The 21,677-nt window shown below is 46.2% G+C and overlaps 1 protein-coding gene across 2 annotated transcripts in view; it reads left to right on the forward strand.

Moving 5' to 3' along the window:
• FCHSD2 (FCH and double SH3 domains 2) overlaps positions 1-21,677 on the forward strand; it is a 147,695-nt gene that overhangs the window by 99,492 nt on the left and 26,526 nt on the right. Inside the window, exons 9-12 of one of the 2 annotated variants that reach the window (XM_057417404.1) lie at positions 6,416-6,538; positions 9,763-9,858; positions 10,871-10,942; positions 20,210-20,326. In XM_057417404.1, the coding sequence (XP_057273387.1) occupies positions 6,416-6,538; positions 9,763-9,858; positions 10,871-10,942; positions 20,210-20,326 (408 nt within the window). The remainder of the gene's footprint in view (positions 1-6,415; positions 6,539-9,762; positions 9,859-10,870; positions 10,943-20,209; positions 20,327-21,677) is intronic. The other variant, XM_057417405.1, reaches the window with a different exon arrangement.

Raw genomic sequence — 21,677 nt, forward strand, 5'->3', positions numbered from 1 at the left:
TGGAGTGAGGCCAGAGGAGGCCATAGAGATGCTGTGAGGGCTGGAGCAGCTCTGCTCTGGAGCCAGGCTGAGAGAGCTGGGCTGGGTGAGCCTGGAGAAGAGAAGGCTCCTGAAGGGGAGACCTGAGAGCAGCTCCAGTGCCTGAAGGGGCTCCAGGAAAGCTGGAGAGGGGCTTGGGACAAGGGCCTGTAGGGCCAGGCCAAGGGGAATGGCTTGAACCTGCCCGAGGGGAGACTGAGCTGAGCTCTTAGGCAGAAGCTCTTCCCTGGGAGGGTGCTGAGGCGCTGGCACAGGGTGCCCAGAGAAGCTGTGGCTGCCCCATCCCTGGCAGTGTTCAAGGCCAGGCTGGACCCAGGGGCTTGGAGCAAACTGCTCCAGTGGAAGGGGTCCCTGCCCGTGGCAGGGGTTGGAACTGGAGGAGCTTTAAGGTCCCTTCCAGCACAAACTATTCCATGACTCTATGATCTGTTGCTATGCTTGGGATAAAATGCATGCAAACTACTTGTGTGCTTCGCCTCTCCTAGATCCAGAAGGATGTCTTAACAGTAAGAGTTCCTATTAAAAATATGCCTGTTACTCTTTGTACCCCAACCTTTCCTTTTGCATTCCTTTTGAATGAAGGATGCATTTGCATGTGAAAATTCAAACACTTGGAGGCTCATTTCCCAAAATCATCCAACGCAATATTCCCAGACTGTCCCATCCGTGAGCTCACGCTGTTTAGTTAATGGATTATAGGGTGAAGTTTTAAACACAACCACTCCAAAAGCTCCTCTCACCATGCCTGATACCTGATTTATGTTTTGAGTGGTGTTAAAGAAATACAGGGTAGAATATCGAGTCCCTGTTGTAACTGGGTTACAGGTTGATTTCAACCCACCACAGATCAGGGACAGATAAAACAGGGTTTCTGATGCAAATGAGAACAGGGTGGTATAAGAATGTGATGTTCATTTTTAATAAGGTGCAATAGAGAGAAGGTAACATCTGTGATAGGGATCTCCCTTCTCATATAGGGATTTGCTTTGATTGAAGAGGGAAATAAGTCCCATTACCCTCCTGCAATGCCATTGACTGCACAGCACCGTTAGCACTGCCCAGACACAATGATTTTTGTTCACTTCAGTTAAAACTTCTCCTTATCTTCCCAGTTTCAGGCTCTGGGCTGGGTAGGGTAAGGTCAGCTCTAACTTTGTTATGTGACCTCCACCCATGTAAGGAAATTCTTTGCCATCAACATCAGCTCTATTGTTTCCGGCAGAGCCGTGGTGGCAGGTTATGAAGCACTTACCAAGGTTTTTCATGCTCAGCACAGGCAAAATCAGCTCAAGTGAACTGTTGAGTTGTATCAGCCCATGCAGGGAAGGGTGTTTTCACATGGATACTTGGTTTGATCCATGATGGTTGTGTCATGGAAGGAGCGAGGTTCCACAGAGGGTTAGGGGGTTCAGAAACATACACGAACATAAATGCCTGTGTTTGAATATATAAAATATATTGACTATAGAAATATATGTATATTTCTAGATATGTATATATATATTTGTATATATTTATATATATATTTCTAGAAATATGTATTTCTAGGCAATCATAGAATCAGGGAATGGTTTGGGTTGAAGGGACCTTAAAGCTCATCCAGTTCCAAGCCCCTGTGTCCAACCTGCCCTTGAACACTGCCAGGGATGGGGCAGCAACAGCTTCTCTGGGCACCCTGTGCCAGCGCCTCAGCACCCTCCCAGGGTGAATTAGAGTTAATGTGTAGGGTTTCCTGTAGAAATACACTTTAATTTGCTTGTGTATCCATTGCTGTTAAGTATCAGTTCTTCCCAGTCCTGATTTCATCCAGTATTTTGTAAAGCTTGGACTCAGGTGAGGAAGGATTTTTGCACCTTTACCTCGACAGTTCCATTGTAAAGACATTATTTGTTATAAATCATTGACTTTTATCTACCCTTGGACGTTGTAATTGTGTGGTGCTTTGTATTGTCTTGGTACTGATGTCAGATCTGGGTTTTAATAAAGAAGAAAACCTTGATTTCCTTTTGAGGTTGAAAAATAGACGGGATTTCAGTGTGATTGTAACCCAGTGAGTGATTTACTAATCTTTGGAGATTCAGAGAGAGAACAAAAGCCATTGTAGAGGAATAATATGGGCTGGGCTTCTTGAAATCCTTCTTTTTCCAGTTCCCCCTTCAAGCTGTTTGATCAAAAAACCTGAAAAGACTTTGTATTCGCAACATGAATGGTGATGTTCAGAGGTTTGGGTCAGGGTGTTTGTAAGTGAATGAGATTCAGGTGATGAAATCCCAGAGGAAATGTCTTTATATCACATAGTTCAGCGAGTCAGATCTTGTTTTAATACTAACATATGCAGCTTCATACACTAATCGCCATTTCTAGAAGGAATAACCACATTATCACTGAAAGCAATGTGTAAGCAGGTAGCTCTGTGCCCTGTAACTGGTGGGATGTCATGTTTGCTGTGCAGTGAATGCTCTCCGTGTGTTGGAGCTGCACATGCAGCCCTGGCTTCTCCTGGCTCCCAACCACACCTGCATTGCATCGTGTTGCCTTTACTGAGTTCAAATCTGGCAGCTCTTAACAGTAATTAAGAACTTCATCATATCGAAACCGCTTTTAATTAATGAAGGGAGAAAGGCTGTGACACACTTTCCACATGCTGACAGATAGGGGGGGTTCCTGGTGGTTTGACATGCTTTTCTTTGATGGTTTTTCTTATGTATCTAAAGGGGCTGCAGGAAAGCTGGAGAGGGGCTTGGGACAAGGGCCTGTAGGGCCAGGCCAAGGGGAATGGCTTTAACCTGCCCGAGGGGAGACTGAGCTGAGCTCTTAGGCAGAAGCTCTTCCCTGTGAGGGTGCTGAGGCGCTGGCACAGGGTGCCCAGAGAAGCTGTGGCTGCCCCATCCCTGGCAGTGTTCAAGGCCAGGTTGGACACAGGGGCTTGGAGCAAGCTGCTCCAGTGGAAGGGGTCCCTGCCCATGGCAGGGGTTGGAGCTGGATGAGCTTTAAGGTCCCTTCCAACCCAAACCAGGCTGGGATTCTCTGAATCACACCACACAAGTACCAACTTCTCTCCACTGTAAAGAACCGAGAGTGACAAACTCCAGCGTATGCATCAGGGCTGTAGAAGGCTCAAGTTAAATGCTGTGAACCCTCCTGCTGGGTTTAACATAAAATGAACATATGGGCTTTATAGGAAGGTGGGGGCGAGCTCTGGAATATGGGTTTATAGCACACTGGAAGGCAAAAATCACAGCTGCTTTGCAAAACAGCATTTAGAATTGCTTTGCCAAGCTTCAGCTATTTATTTACATGTATTAGCACAACTCGAGCCTGGTGTTTGGGCTGAAAAGCTTCAGAAGCAGACACGCTCTGTCATAAAATCTCCAAATTGTGGTTTTTGGGGAAGCGCAACCAATCTTGGCATTTTTACCATAAAATCATAAAATCCCAGCCTGGTTTGGGTTGGAAGGGACCTTAAAGCTCATCCGTTTCCAAGCCTTGTCATGGACACGGACACCTTCCACTAGAGCAGCTTGCTCCATGCCCCTGTGTATAAGACAGCCGTGCTGTTGGGACAGTGTGTGTTTGATGTGATATCAAATGTTGTTGAGATGGGATGGTAACTTGGGCACTCCTATAACCGTGATGCTGTGGGCTCATCCCTCCAGCTTTGTAAAAGCTCATGAGGTGTTAACAATACTTGGGCTAACCTAGGACTGTGCCTTACGGATTAGCAGTACAAATTCAGGTAGAGGTGTCTTATACCAAGACAGGGAAGAGCTGAACATCTGCCCCATCCCTGGCAGTGTTCAAGGCCAGGTTGGACACAGGGGCTTGGAGCAAGCTGCTCTAGTGGAAGGGGTCCCTGCTCGTGGCAGGGGTTGGAGCTGGAGGAGCTTTAAGATCCCTTCAACCCAAACCAGTCTGGGATTCCATGAACCTGCATATATGTGTCGCAGTAGGTTTTTCATGGAATTTCCTGGCATTTTTATCAATAGAACATCCCAGTCATAAGCTCATATTTCATTATTCTTTTTAAATATGTGATGCTGAAAAGAGCATTTGATGAAGCTGCCATCACTTAAAACACCCTGGAGAAGTAAACCTATAGCTCTTGCCCAGCCATACGCTGCTTCTCCCTTCCCTTCATGGAGCTTTTCCATGGCTGGGGCCTCATGGATCCGCCCTAGCTGCTGACCCTTCAAGCTGGGCTTGGATACTGGTTGCTGATGGCTTAGGGCTGAGTGAGCTGCTGCCACCGGAGGAGCTTGGAGGAAATTCCCATGTTTGCTGCTGGTTTGGCACTGTGGCCTGGCTGGCTCTTTCCTGACCTCTGGAATTTTGTGTACCGGCACATTACAGGCAGGTTTAATGTCTAAGACTTGAAGGGGAAAAAACCCAGCCTTTGCTAGGTAGGACTTTATCCTTGGGAGGTGGAGGATGGGGAAAATTCTATAGCATAAAGTGGATTTTGGATATAAAACTTCTTTGGGTGCGAGAATTCCAGTCAATCAATTCTATTATTTTCCTCCAAGCATCCTTTAGTGAGGATGTCTGTGTGTCAGTTAATGTAATCAGGTGGTTGCTGTGACTCTGTGCTGATGGGGGGAACTTCTCTTGCAGAAGGACAACCTCTTTTGTTCCTCATTAGTTCATAATGGTTAGTTAGTTGTCTTCAGGGCCTGTAGTGATAGGACGAGGGGTGATGGCAGTGTTCAAGGCCAGGTTGGACACAGGGGCTTGGAGCAAGCTGCTCTAGTGGAAGGTGTCCCTGCCCGTGGCAGGGGTTGGAGCTGGATGAGCTTTAAGGTCCCTTCCAACCCAAACCAGGCTGGGATTCTCTGATTTCTGTCTGATTCACATGTGTCTGTTAGCCTGGTTTTTAACATTGGGCTTGACTTTGCTGTAGGCTTCCACAATTTCACCCTTTTTCTCTCCCTGAGTTTTCAAGATGATTTAAATAGGCAAATGCAGTGTTATATAGAAATGCATTCTTGACTCTGTTGAAATCTGATGTACACTGTTTCACTGAGTATACCACTCCAATGGATATCTGTGAAATCTGGTATCATTAAATATATCGAGACAGTGTAGATAACTATATCCAGAGTTGAGCATTTAAATGGAATTATCATTTCACTTACAGTTTTGCAGGTTTAAGGCAGAACTTGCATTAAACCAATGTGTAACCCAGGCCCTGCGATGTGATTTTCCAGCTCTGGTTTGGAACAGGGCTTTTGAGCTTGAACTTTGCTATAACTGTTCAATTTATGATAACTTTTTGTGATGTATTGGGGATTTCTGTGTACAGAAGAGTTCTGTTGTGCTGATGTGAAATGGCAGCTGTTATCAGTGGGTTTTAACAGCAAATAACTGTATTTGAATGATAAAGATGTTGGGCATCTTGGAGATGTCATTTGGAGCGAGGAAGTGCTTTGAGGAGAAGCCTCATACGTATCCTTGTAGTTACTGTGTGCCTTCCTTGACATAAATCACATCTCCTCTTCTCCAGACCTGACTTCACTGTTCTGCTCTGGCTATATTACACAACTGGAGGGAAATCATTTCATAGGAGGTGATATTACAATGCTCTGTGGTGCCATCTAATGGAACTGAAGCGCTGTCATTCCTGCTTGTCAAAAATGAATGCCATCCGCCAGACACTATCCAAGGCTAATAAGTATAGGTGCATGGGTGTCCTGGGTTAGGGTTAAGGGTTAACCTAGGGGTTAGGGGTTAGGGTTAGGGTTAGGTTTAAGGGTTAGGGTTAGGGTTAAGGGTTAGGGTTAGGGTTAGAGGTTATGGTTAGGGGGTAGCGTAAGGTTTAGGGTTAGGGTTATGGTTAGGTTTACAGGTTAGGGTTAGGGTTAACGTTAGGGTTTGGGTTAGGAGTTAGGGTTAAGGGTTAGGGTTAGTGGTTATGGTTAGGGGGTAGCGTTAGGTTTAGGATTAGTATTATGGTTAGGGTTAAATGTTAGGTTTAATTTTACAAGTTAGGGTTAGGGTTAGGAGTTAGGGGTAGGGTTAGGGTTAGGCTTTAGGGTTAAATATTTGGGTTAGGTTTATGGTTAGGGTTTTGGGTAATGTTTAGGGTTAGGGTTATGATTCTTGTGAGGTGTTAGGGTTACAGGTTATTGTTAGCGTGAGGATTAGGGTTAGTGTTATAGCTAGTGTTAGGGTTATGGGTGACTGTTAGGGTTAGGTTTAATGGTTAGGGGGAGGCAACGAAGTGGGGGGAGTGAGGGAACTAATTCCCTGACTGAGTTTAAACTACAAGAATGGGTTAGAAATAAATTGTATGATCAGCTTAAAACTCAAAATATGAATCCTGATAAATCACATATAAAAGTACTCTTCTTAATTCTCTTAAATTCTTCCCCTCCTGCAGGCTCTCGATGGGAATGTATATGATCACCTTAAGGATTATTTAATGGCATTCAGCAGGACTGAACTAGAGACATGCCAAGCTGTACAAAACACATTCCAATTTCTACTGGAGACTTCCAGCAGGGTAAGTTGGAACTGTATGATCCTTCGTAACTGAATACTTGGAGCATATATGTCATTGCCCAGGCTTAGGATTTTCTTCCAGAATAAGGACAAGCCTGAAGGCTCATTAGTTTTGGTTGCTTGTGAGTGGTATTCAGTTAAAAGAAACGAGCTGTTTTTCCTGGTGGGAATTTTTCCTATTGCCACCCAGGATGCATTCTCAGGAGTGCATTTACACAGTGCCCATTCTTTATAGAACAGCTCTCAGGAGATGTTCAGTTATACTCACTACGCAGCTTTGGCAAGAGAAATGGCAGCTGAGAGTTGTGCACTGTGGGATGTGGACTCATGTTAGTCATCCCTCCCATCAAATCCCGGTGAAACAGTTTGGATCATCTCTTAATCATTGGCTGTCAACTTCAATACCACAACATTAGGGGATTTGTTCTCCTTTGAATTAGTCATGACAGAGAAAACAGATCGGAGCCTTGTCGTGAACATGGTTTGTTTGCTTTGTCAAGCAACCAGAATCAGAAATACATGATCACTTCCAGGATGGTTTTGATACTTGGATAATTCATCTGCAAGGCTGAAAAAAACCCAAATACATGTAATAGCCATTGGGCTCCAACTGTGGTGCAGTCATAATATTCCTTTCTGTGTTTACCAGAACCACCCACACAGAAACAGGGCTCATTTGTGCAGGGAAGCCAGGCTGAGAACCTTGGGGCTGTTGAGCCTGGAGAAGGGAAGCTGCGTGGAGACCTCAGAGCAGCTTCCAGTGTGTGAAGGGAGCTGCAAGGATGCTGGGGAGGGACTCTTCATCAGGGAATGCAGTGATAGGACAAGGGGTGATGGGTTCAAACTGAAACAGGGGAAGTTCAGAATGGATAGAAGAAAGAATTTCTTCCTTGTGAATGTGCTGAGGCACTGGCACTGGGTGCCAAGGGAAGTGGTAAATGCTCCATCCCTGGCAGTGTTCAAGGCCAGGTTGGACAGAGCCTTTGGTGCCATGGTTTAGTGTGAGGTGTCCCTGCCCATGGCAGGGGGGTCGGAACTGGATGATCGTAAGGTCCTTTCCAATCCAAACCATTCTGTGATTTTCGTATGCTGAGTGTCAGAGAAGCTCTTCCCTGTGAGGGTGCTGAGGCGCTGGCACAGGGTGCCCAGAGAAGCTGTGGCTGCCCCATCCCTGGCAGTGTTCAAGGCCAGGTTGGACACAGGGGCTTGGAGCAAGCTGCTCTAGTGGAAGGGGTCCCTGCCTGTGGCAAGGGGGTTGGAGCTGGATGAGCTTTAAGGTCCCTCCACCCCAAACCACCCCGTGGTTGTATGACTGGAGATGACATGGATGATCATCACGCCCTGGTCAGTGCTGAGAGTCATCTGAAGCTGCAGATGGTTCCTCCTTTAGCACGTTCTGAATTTCTCTCTATGGGAATTCCCAGTGTAGATGCCCTGTGGCCCTTCCCTGTGTGTTTTCCATACATTTGAATGTGTTTGTGTCCAACTGCTCAAATGGGTGCAGTAATTATGTACTTCACTGTTTCACATGAGAGCATTATTGACCCTGGAGGACCATGTACTTTCTTTAACTGAAGATCATTTCTTACAGTTCAGTTTTCCAGCAACACAGGCATCAGCATTGTGCTGCATTGGAGAACAAGTTGTATTTACCACTGCACATAGAGTATAATCAGAATCCGTGCTCATACACAACGCTGCTATTTTGGGATAAACACCATCCTTATTATATACTTCTGTACATTTAAACCCTCACTTTGCTAATAGCTATTTATAATTTCATGCTGTTATTTCTGTATTTCCAGCAACTGAAGCAGGAAATACTCTGTAGAGTTCTTCAAGCAGCACTGCTCTATTTTCACGTTGCCATCACTGAGGTTTTCTTTGTAAATATGTGTAGATTGTGACATAAGAGAGTGTTTGGGGATACATGTCACTCTGTCTGGAATGTATCATTAAAGAAATTTGGGAGCTGAAGGAGTTTTGGGTTGGCAAAACGCAGCTTTGAGAGTTTCCTCTGAAAGCAATTGCCTAAGAGATGAATTTGATAACTGATTTTGTATGCCTTACTGCAAAGAGGCTTTTCAGCTCTGGCAACTAATAATTTGTGTGAAAATCAGACATTTCAGCTGTATAAGAGAGCTGTGCACACAAAATTATCCACAAGAGGAGGGAAATATATTTACAGCAGTGACACCACATAGTCCTTACTCAATAGTTGTGGCTTTCCCCCAGTTTGACTTTGTATTTTCCATGGGTTAATGGCCGATACAGAATCATAGAATCATAGAATGGTTTGGGTTGGAAAGGACCTTAAGATCATCCAGTTCCAACCCCCTGCCATGGGCAGGGAAGGCACCTCACACTAAACCATGGCACCCAAGGCTCTGTCCAACCTGGCCTTGAACACTGCCAGAGATGGAGCATTCACAACTTCCCTGGGCAACCCATTCCAGTGCCTCAGCACGAACTTCTTCCTTAGATCCAATCTAAACTTCCCCTATTTCAGCTGAACCCATCACCCCTTGTCCTATCACTGCAGTCCCTGATGAAGAGTCCCTCTCCACCATCCTTGCAGCCCCCTTCACACACTGGAAGCTGCTCTGAGGTCTCCACACAGCTTCTCTTCTCCAGGCTCAACAGCCCCAATGTTCTCAGCCTGGCTCCATACAGGAGCTGCTCCAGCCCCTGCTCATCCTCGTGGCCTCCTCTGGACTTGTTCCAACAGCTCCATGTCCTTTTTATGTTGAGGACACCAGAATCATGGAATGGTTTGGGTTGAAGGGACCTTAAAGCTCCTCCAGCTCCAACCCCTGCCACGGGCAGGGACCCCTTCCACTGGAGAAGCTTGCTCCAAGCCCCTGTGTCCAACCTGGCCTTGAACACTGCCAGGGATGGGGCAGCCACAGCTTCTCTGGGCACCCTGTGCCAGCGCCTCAGCACCCTCACAGGGAAGAGCTTCTGCCTAAGAGCTCAGCTCAGTCTCCCCTCGGGCAGGTTCAAGCCATTCCCCTTGGCCTGTCCCTACAGGCCCTTGTCCCAAGCCCCTCTCCAGCTTTCCTGCAGCCCCTTTAGGCACTGGAGCTGCTCTCAGGTCCCGCTGGAATCTTGTAGTGCATTCAGGGTTCTGCAGATTGGAGCTCTGTTGGAAACACTTCCTCATTTCACTGTACAGCATGTTTTTAAGTTTACAGAATGAATCTAAATGTCACTTTTTGTTTGCAGGTGGTGAGGGATTACAATCTCCAGCTCTTCCTCCAGGAGAACTCAGTGTTTCACAAACCGCAGCCTTTCCAGTTCCAACCAAGCGACAGCGACACTGTAAGAACCCTCCTGGATTCCTTCAGTTCTTTGTCCTTGCTCTGTTTTGATGAATGCTGTTATAAATGAGTACGAGGATAACGCTCACTGGTGTTCCCCTCTGGTTTAACCTCATCTGTATTTATGGGAAAGAATAGGAAGGTGACCTTGAGTCCAGCGGCTCTGCTGGCAGTAGGTGGGTCATTGTAACAGAAGCATCAAGCAGGCTCCCTGTCATCCACAGAAGAGCAGGATCTTTTTGTGCTTCCAGATTGTGCCTGCCAGTCCTGTGTTCCTCTGCTTTCAGTGTAATTCCTACTACATTTTGTTACCTTATTATCATGCTGGTGAGGTTCTCCTAATGCTCACTAACACTGTTTTACATCATGTGTGATGCTGCGCCAACTAAGTGTCCGTATACCTCTAAATTACTCAAGGAATACCTACCGACACATAGCAGAAGTAGCTGATACAGAAAGCACACTGTTAAAGCATTGCATTCCAAAATACCCTCAGAAAACACTGTTTTGGTGTAAGTGCTGCCCCCAAATGCCATTAAAACAGCGTAAATCTTAGTATATAAATACATTTCCAGCTCGTACTTTAATACAAGTGGGTTGTTGATGTCCCACTCACATTACTGAAGTTATTTTAAGAAATCACAGCTGAAAATAAGGCTGGATCTTTATAAAAAAGTTCAACTTGTGCAGCTTTTTATTACATGAATTCATTAGTAGGACTTGGAGAGCAGTGTCTTGATCTCCAGGTGATTAACTTCAAGAACCCTCTGAACAGATACATAAGAGTGATTTTTCCAGACATCCTCACATCTATAACACAATTTCCTTTGTCTTTCCATTGTAACAGACTGTGAGTTTGATTTTTCTTCCAGCTCCTTTGTATAGAATCAGTTATTTCCCTACAGTTTAACCTTGTCCTTAACACAGTGAGCAGAACCTTTCTAACTGTCTTTGCCCTGCCGTCTAACCTTCACTGCTGTGTGTTTTCCTCCTTGTGCCATCTCTGCATCTAGAGTTTTAATGCAGTTCAACTGGTGGATATTGAGCCCTCACCTGTCAGTGCTATGAGAATGACAATAGCAGAGGTATATGTAGTATTTATGATTAACCTTTGTGTCCTTGTTGCATGAAGCTTGGGTTGCTGGATTAACGCTCACATAGAGGTGGCAACAGAATGCATAAGATATGTATAATCCATAGAACCATTGAATCATGGAATGGTTTGTGTTGGAAGGGACATTAAAGCTCATCCACTTCCAACCCCCTGCCACGGGCAGGGACACCTTCCATAGAGCAGCTTGCTCCAAGCTCCCCATCCAGCCTGGTCCTACCCCATCCAGTGTGGCCTTGATATGGATGAGCACCTCCGTTATCCTTTTAGGACTCCATTTTAGACCTGGGGAAACAGGTTGACAGACCTCCATCATTCATAATATAATAATGCATAATATATAGATAGACACATCAAATGAAAATAAAAAGCTTTTTCCACAATGAGACTTTAAGTTAAAGGAGGAAAAAGCGATTTAATGGGGTTATTTGTGGGGATCAGCCGCACGCTTCCCTTTTGCACTCACACAGCACTTTGTAATTGCTATTCTAATCTTTTGGGGGCATGAATTAAAATTTCACAGCTCCAGATAGTGGTGTGTGTAATTGGTTCCTTCTCTAATGTGAATAGGGAAGTTGTAGAACAACTGGCAGCTATTAGTACATGCTGATGAAATGCAGCCCTATTACTAATTTAATCCTGTTCTTTATCCAGAGAGCTCTCCCCATGTCAAACAGAGATGTAATTCATCTTGTTTAAACTCTTCAACATTGAAAATTACATGATTCTTTGACATGGTGCTTGTGTGGTCTGAGAGCAGACACGTGAGCTGCATGTACTGCTTGACTTCAGGAGACTGGAAAGCAGTGAATGGGTTGTTCATAGGATAATCATAGAATGGGTTGAGTTGGAAGGGAGCTTAAAGCTCATCCAGTTCCAACCCCTGCCACGGGCAGGGACCCCTTCCACTAGAGCAGCTTGCTCCAAGCCCCTGTGTCCAACCTGGCCTTGAACACTGCCAGGGATGGGGTGTGCGACAGAAAGAGCTGGGCTCGTTCAGCCCAGACAAGAGGAGGCTCCAGGAAAACCTTGTAACAGTCTTCCAATACCTAAAGGGGCTCCAGGAAAGCTGGAGAGGGGCTTTGGCCAAGGGCCTGTAGGGCCAGGCCAAGGGGAATGGCTTGAACCTGCCCGAGGGGAGACTGAGCTGAGCTCTTAGGCAGAAGCTCTTCCCTGTGAGGGTGCTGAGGCGCTGGCCCAGGGTGCCCAGAGAAGCTGTGGCTGCCCCATCCCATGCAATTTAAACCATTCTATGATTCTATGTCTCCAGGACTCTCAGTACCTCTTCACCTTCAGTGACTTCTTCACTTGGCTGACCCACTTGGGCTGCAGAATGACTGCATTTCTTTATGGCCCTGCATGTTTCTGAGCTTCCAGCTGCTTGTGCTGTAACCAGTTCTCACAGCAAGAAAGAAGCTCTGCAGGCTTCTTTATGATCCCTAGAATTATGCTCAGCTAACAGGGTTCTAGCTGAGCACCAGCAGGTTCGACATTCACCACTATTAATCAATAAGTACAAGGGAATGAGGGATTTGCTCAGGCTATGAATTCTTAAGTCATTGTGTTCCATTGATCAAGCATTCTTTTGCCACCTATTCTGTTTGTAGATGATCTGCTGAGATTCAGTTGCTTTTAGTTTGTGTGGGTTATGCATGACAATTTTCCCACTGAAGACTAGCACTCAAAGGAATGTAAGTTGAGTGATGAATACATCTAATCACATCCTTTCTAAGAGCAAATCCTGGCCACTCTGCAGGCTGAATACCTGATCACTGTGACTGGGGTCAAAGTTTGGAGCATTTCATGGTGCTTGAATGGGATTGTGAGTATTGTAAGCAAGAGGAATAAGCAATGTGGATGTGGAACTCAGTCCAGTGCAAAGCTCTGAATGCTGTTGTACCTTCTAGTTTTACATTTTCCACCTCAAATCTGCATTTAGAGCTGTGGCTAAAAACTAATGTTGACTGGATGGCCATGAAATCCTCGAGTCAGGTACAGGTTGCTCCAGCAATTCCATGTCCTTCTTGTTCTGCTGCCCCAGAGCTGGATCAGGGCTGCAGGGGGGTCTCCCCTTCACGCAGCAGAGGGGCAGGATCCCCTCCCTGAGCACTGCTCACACTCTGGGGGTGCAGCCCAGCACACGGGGGGGTTCTGGGCTCAAGCACACACTGAAGCTGGGTCATGGGGAGCTTCTCCTCACCCAGCACCCCAAGTCCTTCTCCTCAGGCTGCTCCATCCAGTCTACCCCAGCCTGGGTTTGTGCTGGGATTGCCCCAGCCCATGGGCAGGACCTTGCCCTTGGCCTGGTTGAGCTCCATGAGGTTCACATGGTCCCACCTCTCCAGCTTGTGCAGGTCCCTCTACAAGGGAATGGTTTGCTTCAGAAGTGTTCAGCAAGAAATCGTTCATTAACTCCCATTTAAATCTAATACTGTCAATAAATGAATTGACAAATCAGGCTGGGCCACTGCAGCAAGGTGGAGAACAGAGAGGAGTCTCTTGTACCCCCTTTAGCCTCACAAGACAAACCATTCAGCACACACTGGGGCTGCTGCTGTACTCAGTGTAGTGACAACTTAACCACCCAGCATCCTCCCACAAAGCAAGTATTAAGTCCACAGGAATCTCTTGTGTTGAAGCGTGCTGTCCCCATGCCTTGCTGATAAGCCCTGGCCATAAGAACAGGGCAAAATCCAAAGGAAATGAGCCAGCTTTTCTCTGTTTCCTGTTTGGAAAAGAGTTTTTTTTTCCTTGAACTGCCTGTTATCGTGTGAGAAAAGCAGCCCGATGCCAAAAAGCCTGTCCATGGTGAGGGGGATAATGGCAACAAGAAGCTGACACTAAACTTTTGAGGCCCTTTTCCTGTTGTTTTATCCACATAGCCTGTGACCGTAGTTTCCCCTGGACGTTAACTGATGCCTTCATCCTCTTTGAGCATGCAAGTACAAACCGGAGCCAGATTGATGTGTGTGGCAGCTTCTCACATGAATAAATGGGGGTTTCTCACTGAAGCTGCAGAAAAACAACATCTTGGCACGTTCAGTGGAAAGTTTTTGGTGTTTCACCCCTTGTTCTTTGGGTATGGGAAGTTTAATGGACAAACTGGGACAATAAGGATGATTTTCATTATCATATGCAGAATATCTTGTGTTTCTGAGCAGCTTGTATCAGGCTATGTGATAGAAGCTATGTAAGCTATACTTACAGAAGGGCATCAGTCTTGCTTGTGCCCAGACATGTCTCCTCAGCTCTGCAAGTGTTCAGGGCTTGGAAAGTGAATGGAAATCACTGCCCAAGTGGAAATCAGGCTGTGCTTTGTCAGACTTCGCTTTCAACAGGTTTCTGTGCACAGACAGAGATGTTTACACGGGTCAGCATTTACTATTGAATGTATTTCCATGTTTAAAAGAGATTTAAGGCTTATTTAGTATTCGTATTCTATATATTTAGATCATATTATATATATATGCATTATGATTAAGTATTTTACTCTTCCTTACCTAATTATTGCATATAAATATGTTCAATATAAATATTTAAATACAAAAGGGTTATGAAATGTAAACTGCTAGTAAGAAGTAATCCCTCACCCAAGTAAGCCCAGCCTAACAAGTTCAGAGGATGCACTGATTTCTCTGTATTTAGAGAAGTCTGTGCTTCCAGTACCAGACCAGAGGAAGGTGGCTGGTTTTAATTACAGCTTTGTTGAAGCTAAATATATATAGATATATAAAAAGGAAGATTTAATTTAATCAGTGTATAAAGCATTAGGAATTACTGAGGAGGAGAAATGCAGCCGTTGAGGTAAGGAAATGCTCAGCAGAGCAGTACGTTCCCTGTATGATTTGACACGTCTTGTGTGTGGACAACACAACTAAAACTGGTTTTACTTCATTCCCCCATGCCCCAATTGTTGTTACAAGGAGGACTGAGGCATAATACTCATATTTGAGGTTGATACTGAAGGTTTAATTGGAAGAAAAGGGAGAAGTCCGTGCCATAGAGTTAATGTCTGTCTTACTGTGGTTCGAACGTTAACCCCATTTCTGATTGGTTTCAAGTATAATGAGCTGAAATTGGCTCATACCAAATGGATTTTATTGGAATTTAGAGACCACTGTGTTAGTATTCACTTTTTTTAGAGTCAGGAAACACTGTTGAAGCAAAGCTCTGCATCATTTCTAACAGAGCAGAGAGCAGAAGTGATATTTGAAAGAAGTGGCCACTTAAGTAATAGATCTTTGTGTATATCACATTGAAAAGATCTATGATATCCATTTCTCTGTGTCAAAGTTGATTCTAAAGGTATTCCTTTGTCCCTTTGGATCCCTAATGGCAGCAGTTTTTCTGTGTTTCTAGTTATAATAGAACCCATTAAAGAGCATTTGGATAAGGTGGATGTGACTGGAGCTGCTGTGATAGCTGAGGGGAAGGAGTTTAATTATGAGGGTGAGAATGGAAGTGCACTATTGAAAATACACATACAAAATTAATTGCAGTGAGTATCATAGAATCCCAGCCTGGTTTAGGTTGAAAAGACCTTAAAGCTCCTCCAGCTCCAACCCCTGCCACGGGCAGGGACCCCTTCCACTAGAGCAGCTTGCTCCAAGCCCCTGTGTCCAACCTGGCCTTGAACACTGCCAGGGATGGGGCAGCCACAGCTTCTTTGGGCACCCTGTGCCAGCGCCTCAGCACCCTCCCAGGGAAGAGCTTCTGCCTTATCTCCAACCTGAACTTCCCCTATTTCAGTTTGAACCCATCACCCCTTGTCCTATCACTGCAGTCCCTAATGAAGAGTCCCTCTCCAGCATCCTTGCAGCCCCCTTCACACACTGGAAGCTGCTCTGAGGTCTCCACGCAGCTTCTCTTCTCCAGGCTCAACAGCCCCAATGTTCTCAGCCTGGCTCCATACAGGAGCTGCTCCAGCCCCTGCTCATCCTCGTGGCCTCCTCTGGACTTGCTCCAACAGCTCCATGTCCTTCTTATGCTGAGGACTCCAGTACTGCACACAGTGCTGCAAGTGGGGGCTCCCGTTTGGGAGCACCAAACTTGACTCTTACTACTGCTTTTTAGCTATGAGTAGTGTGAAATACATCATGCATAGTCCTTCCTCCCCCTGAGCAGTGTTGACCATGAGGTTGAACTTGCTTTGCACCACTGACATGCTAACCCCTTACTTTCAGCTCTGTAAAAGAAATGACTGTGAGGTTTAGGTGTGTTTTGTGCCAGTGATTTGCATGCAGTAAATGTTCACTCCTTTTTTCCCCTGGGTTGAACTATTTTAGTCTACAGCTACAAAATTAAGGAGCTTTTAGGCTCAAGATCCAACTTCTTTTTTGCTCTTAAAGCTGTACATGTGCCAACAGCATCCAGATAGAACAGCTTAAATAAGAGCAATGGTGTGTTTGACCCTGTCTTAAGGCATCTTCTGCACCTGCAACATTTCAGACCACAATGGAGAAGCAACATGTGTCTACAACCTAAATGCATCTGTTAATTTAAGAAACAGCATCACTGCTCTCTAAGATGGAGTCATCTTGAACTTTCTCTTGGTTTCCTGATTGAATTTATAGCACTAAACGCTGCTTTCACTGTAATCCAAACCCTGAGAGAACAGCACAAGGTCCATCTATGTTTAGCTCGGGGTTTTTTTGCCTCTTCCTTCGTTCCTTGGCCATAGTAAGTGGCTTTGCTTTCCCACTTTTTGGGGGAAGAGGTTAGATTGAGTCACTGGACAGCTGGATATCTTGCCACCACCAAGTTCCAGCACTGAAAACACTTAACCAAGTGCTTAGAATCATAGAATCACAGAATGGTTTGGGTTGGAAAGGACCTTAAGATCATCCAGTTCCAACCCCCCTGCCATGGGCAGGGACACCTCACACTAAACCATATCACCAAGGCCTCATCCAACCTGGCCTTGAACACTGCCAGGAATGGAGCATTCACAACCTCCCTGGGCAACCCATTCCAGTGCCTCAGCACCCTCACAGGAAAGAACTTCCTTAGATCCAATCTAAACTTCTCCTGTTTGAACCCGTTACCCCTTGTCCTGTCACTACAGTCTCTAATGAAGAGTCTCTGCTTCTAGCTCCTTTCTTCATCCCTATTTAAGTGGCAGTTGGTTTCTCATTTCTCACTTCATGCACCTCTCTATCCTGTCTTTACCTGAGGTCGCAGACTTCTTGGGTCCTTCTTGAAGTCCTCCTGAAGCACTTGCTCTTCCGTGCCACTCATCTGGCTGCTTATAAGCTCCTCCGCTTACAAGTTCCTTCAGAGCCACCTTAAGTGCCTGCAGCTGGTTCTTCACAGGGCACTGAAGGCTCTCCCCACCATACCAGCTCCAGTTATTCAGGAAGCACTCCAGGTCCTGCTGGGATGAAAACCTTTCTCCTTGCACTGTCTTCTCAGGCAGGTATTTCAGACCGTGTGTATCCACCACACGCTCTGCTCTTGTCCAGCTCAGGAGCCCTTGTTTTCATCTTCTTCCCCAGAAGACTCTGTTTGCCTCTAGACCTTGTCTCCTCCTTGTACTTTTGGTTTCCACACAGACCACAGCTCTAGGTTTCTCTCCAGTTTTATGTTATTTTTAGACCTTGAAGCAAGGGTGAGGTCTCTTTGGTTGCAATTCTGCTCTATGAATAACTAATAGAACCAGTCTGATCCAATAACAATCCTCTCTGGTTTAGTACGCCCTTAGGAGCAGCCACAAAGCTTGCATTCATTCTTTCTGGTCAAGTGCTTTTGATAAATAGATTAAACCCCCAAAACACATGTGGGGTAATGCAGAAGGTTATCAAGTGACTGAAGTCTGTATTGTTGCTTAATGAAAATGAGATGCTGGGAAGGACCAAGACTAGTGGGAACACTGAAAATTCATCATGAGATGTCTTACAGAGGAGAGGCAATGTCAACCCATTCTGCTCAGATGTGCAGCTGCTAAGGCTCAGCTGGAAGCTCTGGAAGGAGCTGAATATGCTCACTCCAATAACCTGAGGGAAAACTGAGGTCTAATGTTATCTTATGGATTGGATCTGTCTAAATGGATCCATGTGTTTGGCCTCTACGTTTTGCAGTGACCTGGTGGAGTAGCTTCATGTAGGTAAATAAAGAGGTCAAATAGCAGTGAATCATAGAATGGTTTGGACTGGGAAGGGACCTTAAAGCTCCTTCAGCTCCAACCCCTACCACGGGCAGGGACCCCTTCCACTGGAGCAGCTTGCTCCAAGCCCCTGTGTCCAACCTGGCCTTGAACACTGCCAGGGATGGGGCAGCCACAGCTTCTCTGGGCACCCTGTGCCAGCGCCTCAGCACCCTCCCAGGGAAGAGCTTCTGCCTAAGAGCTCAGCTCAGTCTCCCCTCGGGCAGGTTCAAGCCATTCCCCTTGGCCTGGCCCTACAGGCCCTTGTCCCAAGCCCCTCTCCAGCTTTCCTGCAGCCCCTTCAGGCACTGGAGCTGCTCTCAGGTCTCCCCTTCAGGAGCCTTCTCTTCTCCAGGCTGCCCCAGCCCAGCTCTCTCAGCCTGGCTCCAGAGCAGAGCTGCTCCAGCCCTCGCAGCATCCCCATGGCCTCCTCTGGACTTGCTTCAACAGCTCCACATCCTTTTTATGCTGAGGGCCTCAGAGATCCTAAAGCCACCTTTCCTTTGCTTGCTTCTGCCATTGGAAATCATCTCTTTTACAGCCACTCAACTCTGCTACCCTGAGCTCTCTGACAAGAAGAGGATGAGGAAGAATAAAAGCTGTATTCAATTTTGATGAAAAGGAGCTTAGCTGAACAAAATAAGCTGAAGTAATTTTTGCCTCATTTTCAATTAAATCCTCTGATAGGATGTTCACAGAAGTTGGTATTATTGCCTCTCCCATGAGGACAGTATAATCTGAAGGCATAAAAATCTCCCATTCGGTATCACTTCGGTTTGCAGCCTTTGCAACAGTCTATTCCAAATAAAACTGTCTCCCTTCCTTGACACCAAATCAAAGCTCTTCACCTTCTCAAATACCTGATGCCACCATCCATCCCTCCTGCATGGTTGGAGGCTTTGCACCTAGCCTGAAAAATATTCCTTGTCTTTCCGTTCTCTTACCCTTCTCCTGCTGGCTCACCTTGCATTTCTCCTTCCTGAACAGCTTTTTGGATCATAGAATCCCAGACTGGTTTGGGATGGAAGGGGCCTTAAAGCTCATCCAGTTCCAACCCCTGCCACGGGAAGGGACACCTTCCACTAGAGCAGCTTGCTCCAAGCCTGTCTTCCCTCAGGTAACAAGGGATGGGACAAGAGGAAACGGCCTCAAGCTGCACCAGGGCAGGTTTAGATGGAGCTGAGGAACAATTCCTGCCCCAGAGGGTGCTCAGGCATTGGAACAGGCTGCCCAGGGCAGGGCTGCAGTCACCGGTCCTGCAAGGGTTCACACACGGTGGAGATGAGGCCTCAGTGCCATGGGGCAGTGGTGGCCTTGGCAGTGCTGGGAATGGATGGACTTAATGACTTTAAAAGTCTTTTCCAACCTAAATGCTTCTCTGATCAATGCACTGGGGAGTGCACTAATGGAAACTGCAGAGAGATTTGGAATGATTTCAGTAAATAAATGCTGGGAAGTCTGTCTTCAGAGTTTCAAATGGGTTCTGTTCAGCCGGGAGACAGTGGAGGACTACTTTATCTTGCTTTAGCTGGCATTTATTGAAGGGGAGAATAATGGAACACACAGTAAAAGCAAGCATAAGATGAAACAGTATCAAGAATGTGATTTGAAATTGATGTTTTGTAGACAAAATTTTGGAGCAGAAATTGCTGTTCTAAATATTTGGTGGCGTTGAGATTGAATCCCAAATTACAACGAACAAGCCTAAATGGCCCATTGGGTCCCATGTAACCTTCCATCTCTGCTTCCTATCATGCATGTATTCACTGTATGGGTGAAACTGTGGTTTGGCTTTGTTCATCATAAGTGGCTTCCATTGCAGTACAATTGTCTTTGGTGTTCAGTGTCACTCGGCTTGTCCTGAGGCTATGTGAGTTGTGGACTCCAATGAGCTTTGATTTGGTTTCACTGTTGGCTTTTCACAACATGGCACCACACAAAGTTCATAAGGAGCAGAGTTGTGTTCGTGGAGTCTTGTTGAGTATGAAACAAGATCCCAGGCTGATAAATGCAATATAAAGTTATCCCATAACTATCATCTTCTCTACAGAGGTAGCCCTGGGTCTGTGTCATGACGTGTTCTCTTGTTCTCTGTTCCAGAGCCGACAACTGGAATCGGAAACTGGAACAACTGAAGAGCACAGCCTCAACAAGGAGGCTCGGAAATGGGCAACCCGAGTGGCCCGGGAGCATAAAAACATCATCCACAGTCAGCGGGTAGGTTGGGAGAACATTCCTTTACCAGTGGGGTTTCTTGCAGTTCCCCAATGCGTGGAAGAGGAGATGCTGCAAGCCCTAAGGAGTTCTTTTTGTCTGTTATCTCTGCCATTTTCATCGTAGCCTTTCTTGATGCGATCCACTCAAACTGCCAGGTCAGCAGCTCCTTGCTCATTTTGGTTCATAGAATCCCAGATTGGTTTGGTTGGAAAGGATCTTAAAGCTCCTCCAGCTCCAATCCCTGCCATGGGCAGGGACCCCTTCCACTAGAGCAGCTTGCTCCGAGCCCCTGTGTCCAACCTGGCCTTGAACACTGCCAGGGATGGGGCAGCCACAGCTTCTCTGGGCACCCTGTGCCAGCGCCTCAGCACCCTCCCAGGGAAGAGCTTCTGCCTTATCTCCAACTTGAACTTCCCCTGTTTATGTTTAAACTCCTTGACCCTTGTCTTATTGCTACAGTCCCGTTCCGAAACACAAATGCCACTTCCTTGAACACTGAATCCCAGGTTGAAGGGATCTCAGGGATCATCTGGTCCAACCTTTCCAGGCAAAGCATGAGCTAGACTAAATGTCCCAGCACCCTGTGCAATCCAAACTTAACAGTGTCCAACACTGGGGAATCACCACTTCCCTGGGGACATTATTCCAGTGGCTGCTTGTTCTCATTGGGAAAAATTTGAGCTATTCCTCAAACCACCCAGGAGAATATACTGCGGAAGAAGCAGGACCAGGGAAGGTGTTTACCATCTTACCTGTCTTCTGCTGAACCTGTAGAATCATAGAATCCTGGAATGGTTTGGGTTGGAAAGGACCTTAAGATCATCCAGTTCCAACCCCTCTGCCATGGGCAGGGACACCTCACACTAAACCATGGCACCCAAGGCTCTGTCCAACCTGGCCTTGAACACTGCCAGGGATGGAGCATTCACAGCTTCCCTGGGCAACCCATTCCAGTGCCTCAGCACCCTCACAGTAAAAAATTTCCTCATATCCAACCTGAACTTCCCCTGTTTCAGTCTGAACCCATCACCCTTTGTCCTATCACTGCAGTCTCTGATGAAGAGTCCCTCCCCAGCATCCTTATAGGCCCCCACTTATGTCACTCCATAGCAGAAAACAGCAGTTGTAGCTGCAGGCAGAGGGTGTTAACAGGGGCTGTAACCAAAATACGATGGGCCAAACTCTCCTCAGAGGAAGGAGAGGGCATCCTCGATTCTGGTCCTAGCACCTGATTCTCCTTGTGCTCTTTCCCCAAAGACTCTTTAACACAAAGTGTATAAACAGTCATGGAAGCAGATTTGCATGTACTTGGTGACAGTTTGTGCAGTCACATGTGCTGTTCTACAGTCAG

The sequence above is a fragment of the Pezoporus wallicus genome, unplaced genomic scaffold (genome assembly GCF_028554395.1).
Source record: "Pezoporus wallicus isolate ANWC-B61680 ecotype Strahan unplaced genomic scaffold, APGP_CSIRO_Pwel_v1 contig_13838, whole genome shotgun sequence".
Taxonomy (NCBI): Eukaryota; Metazoa; Chordata; class Aves; order Psittaciformes; family Psittacidae; genus Pezoporus; species Pezoporus wallicus.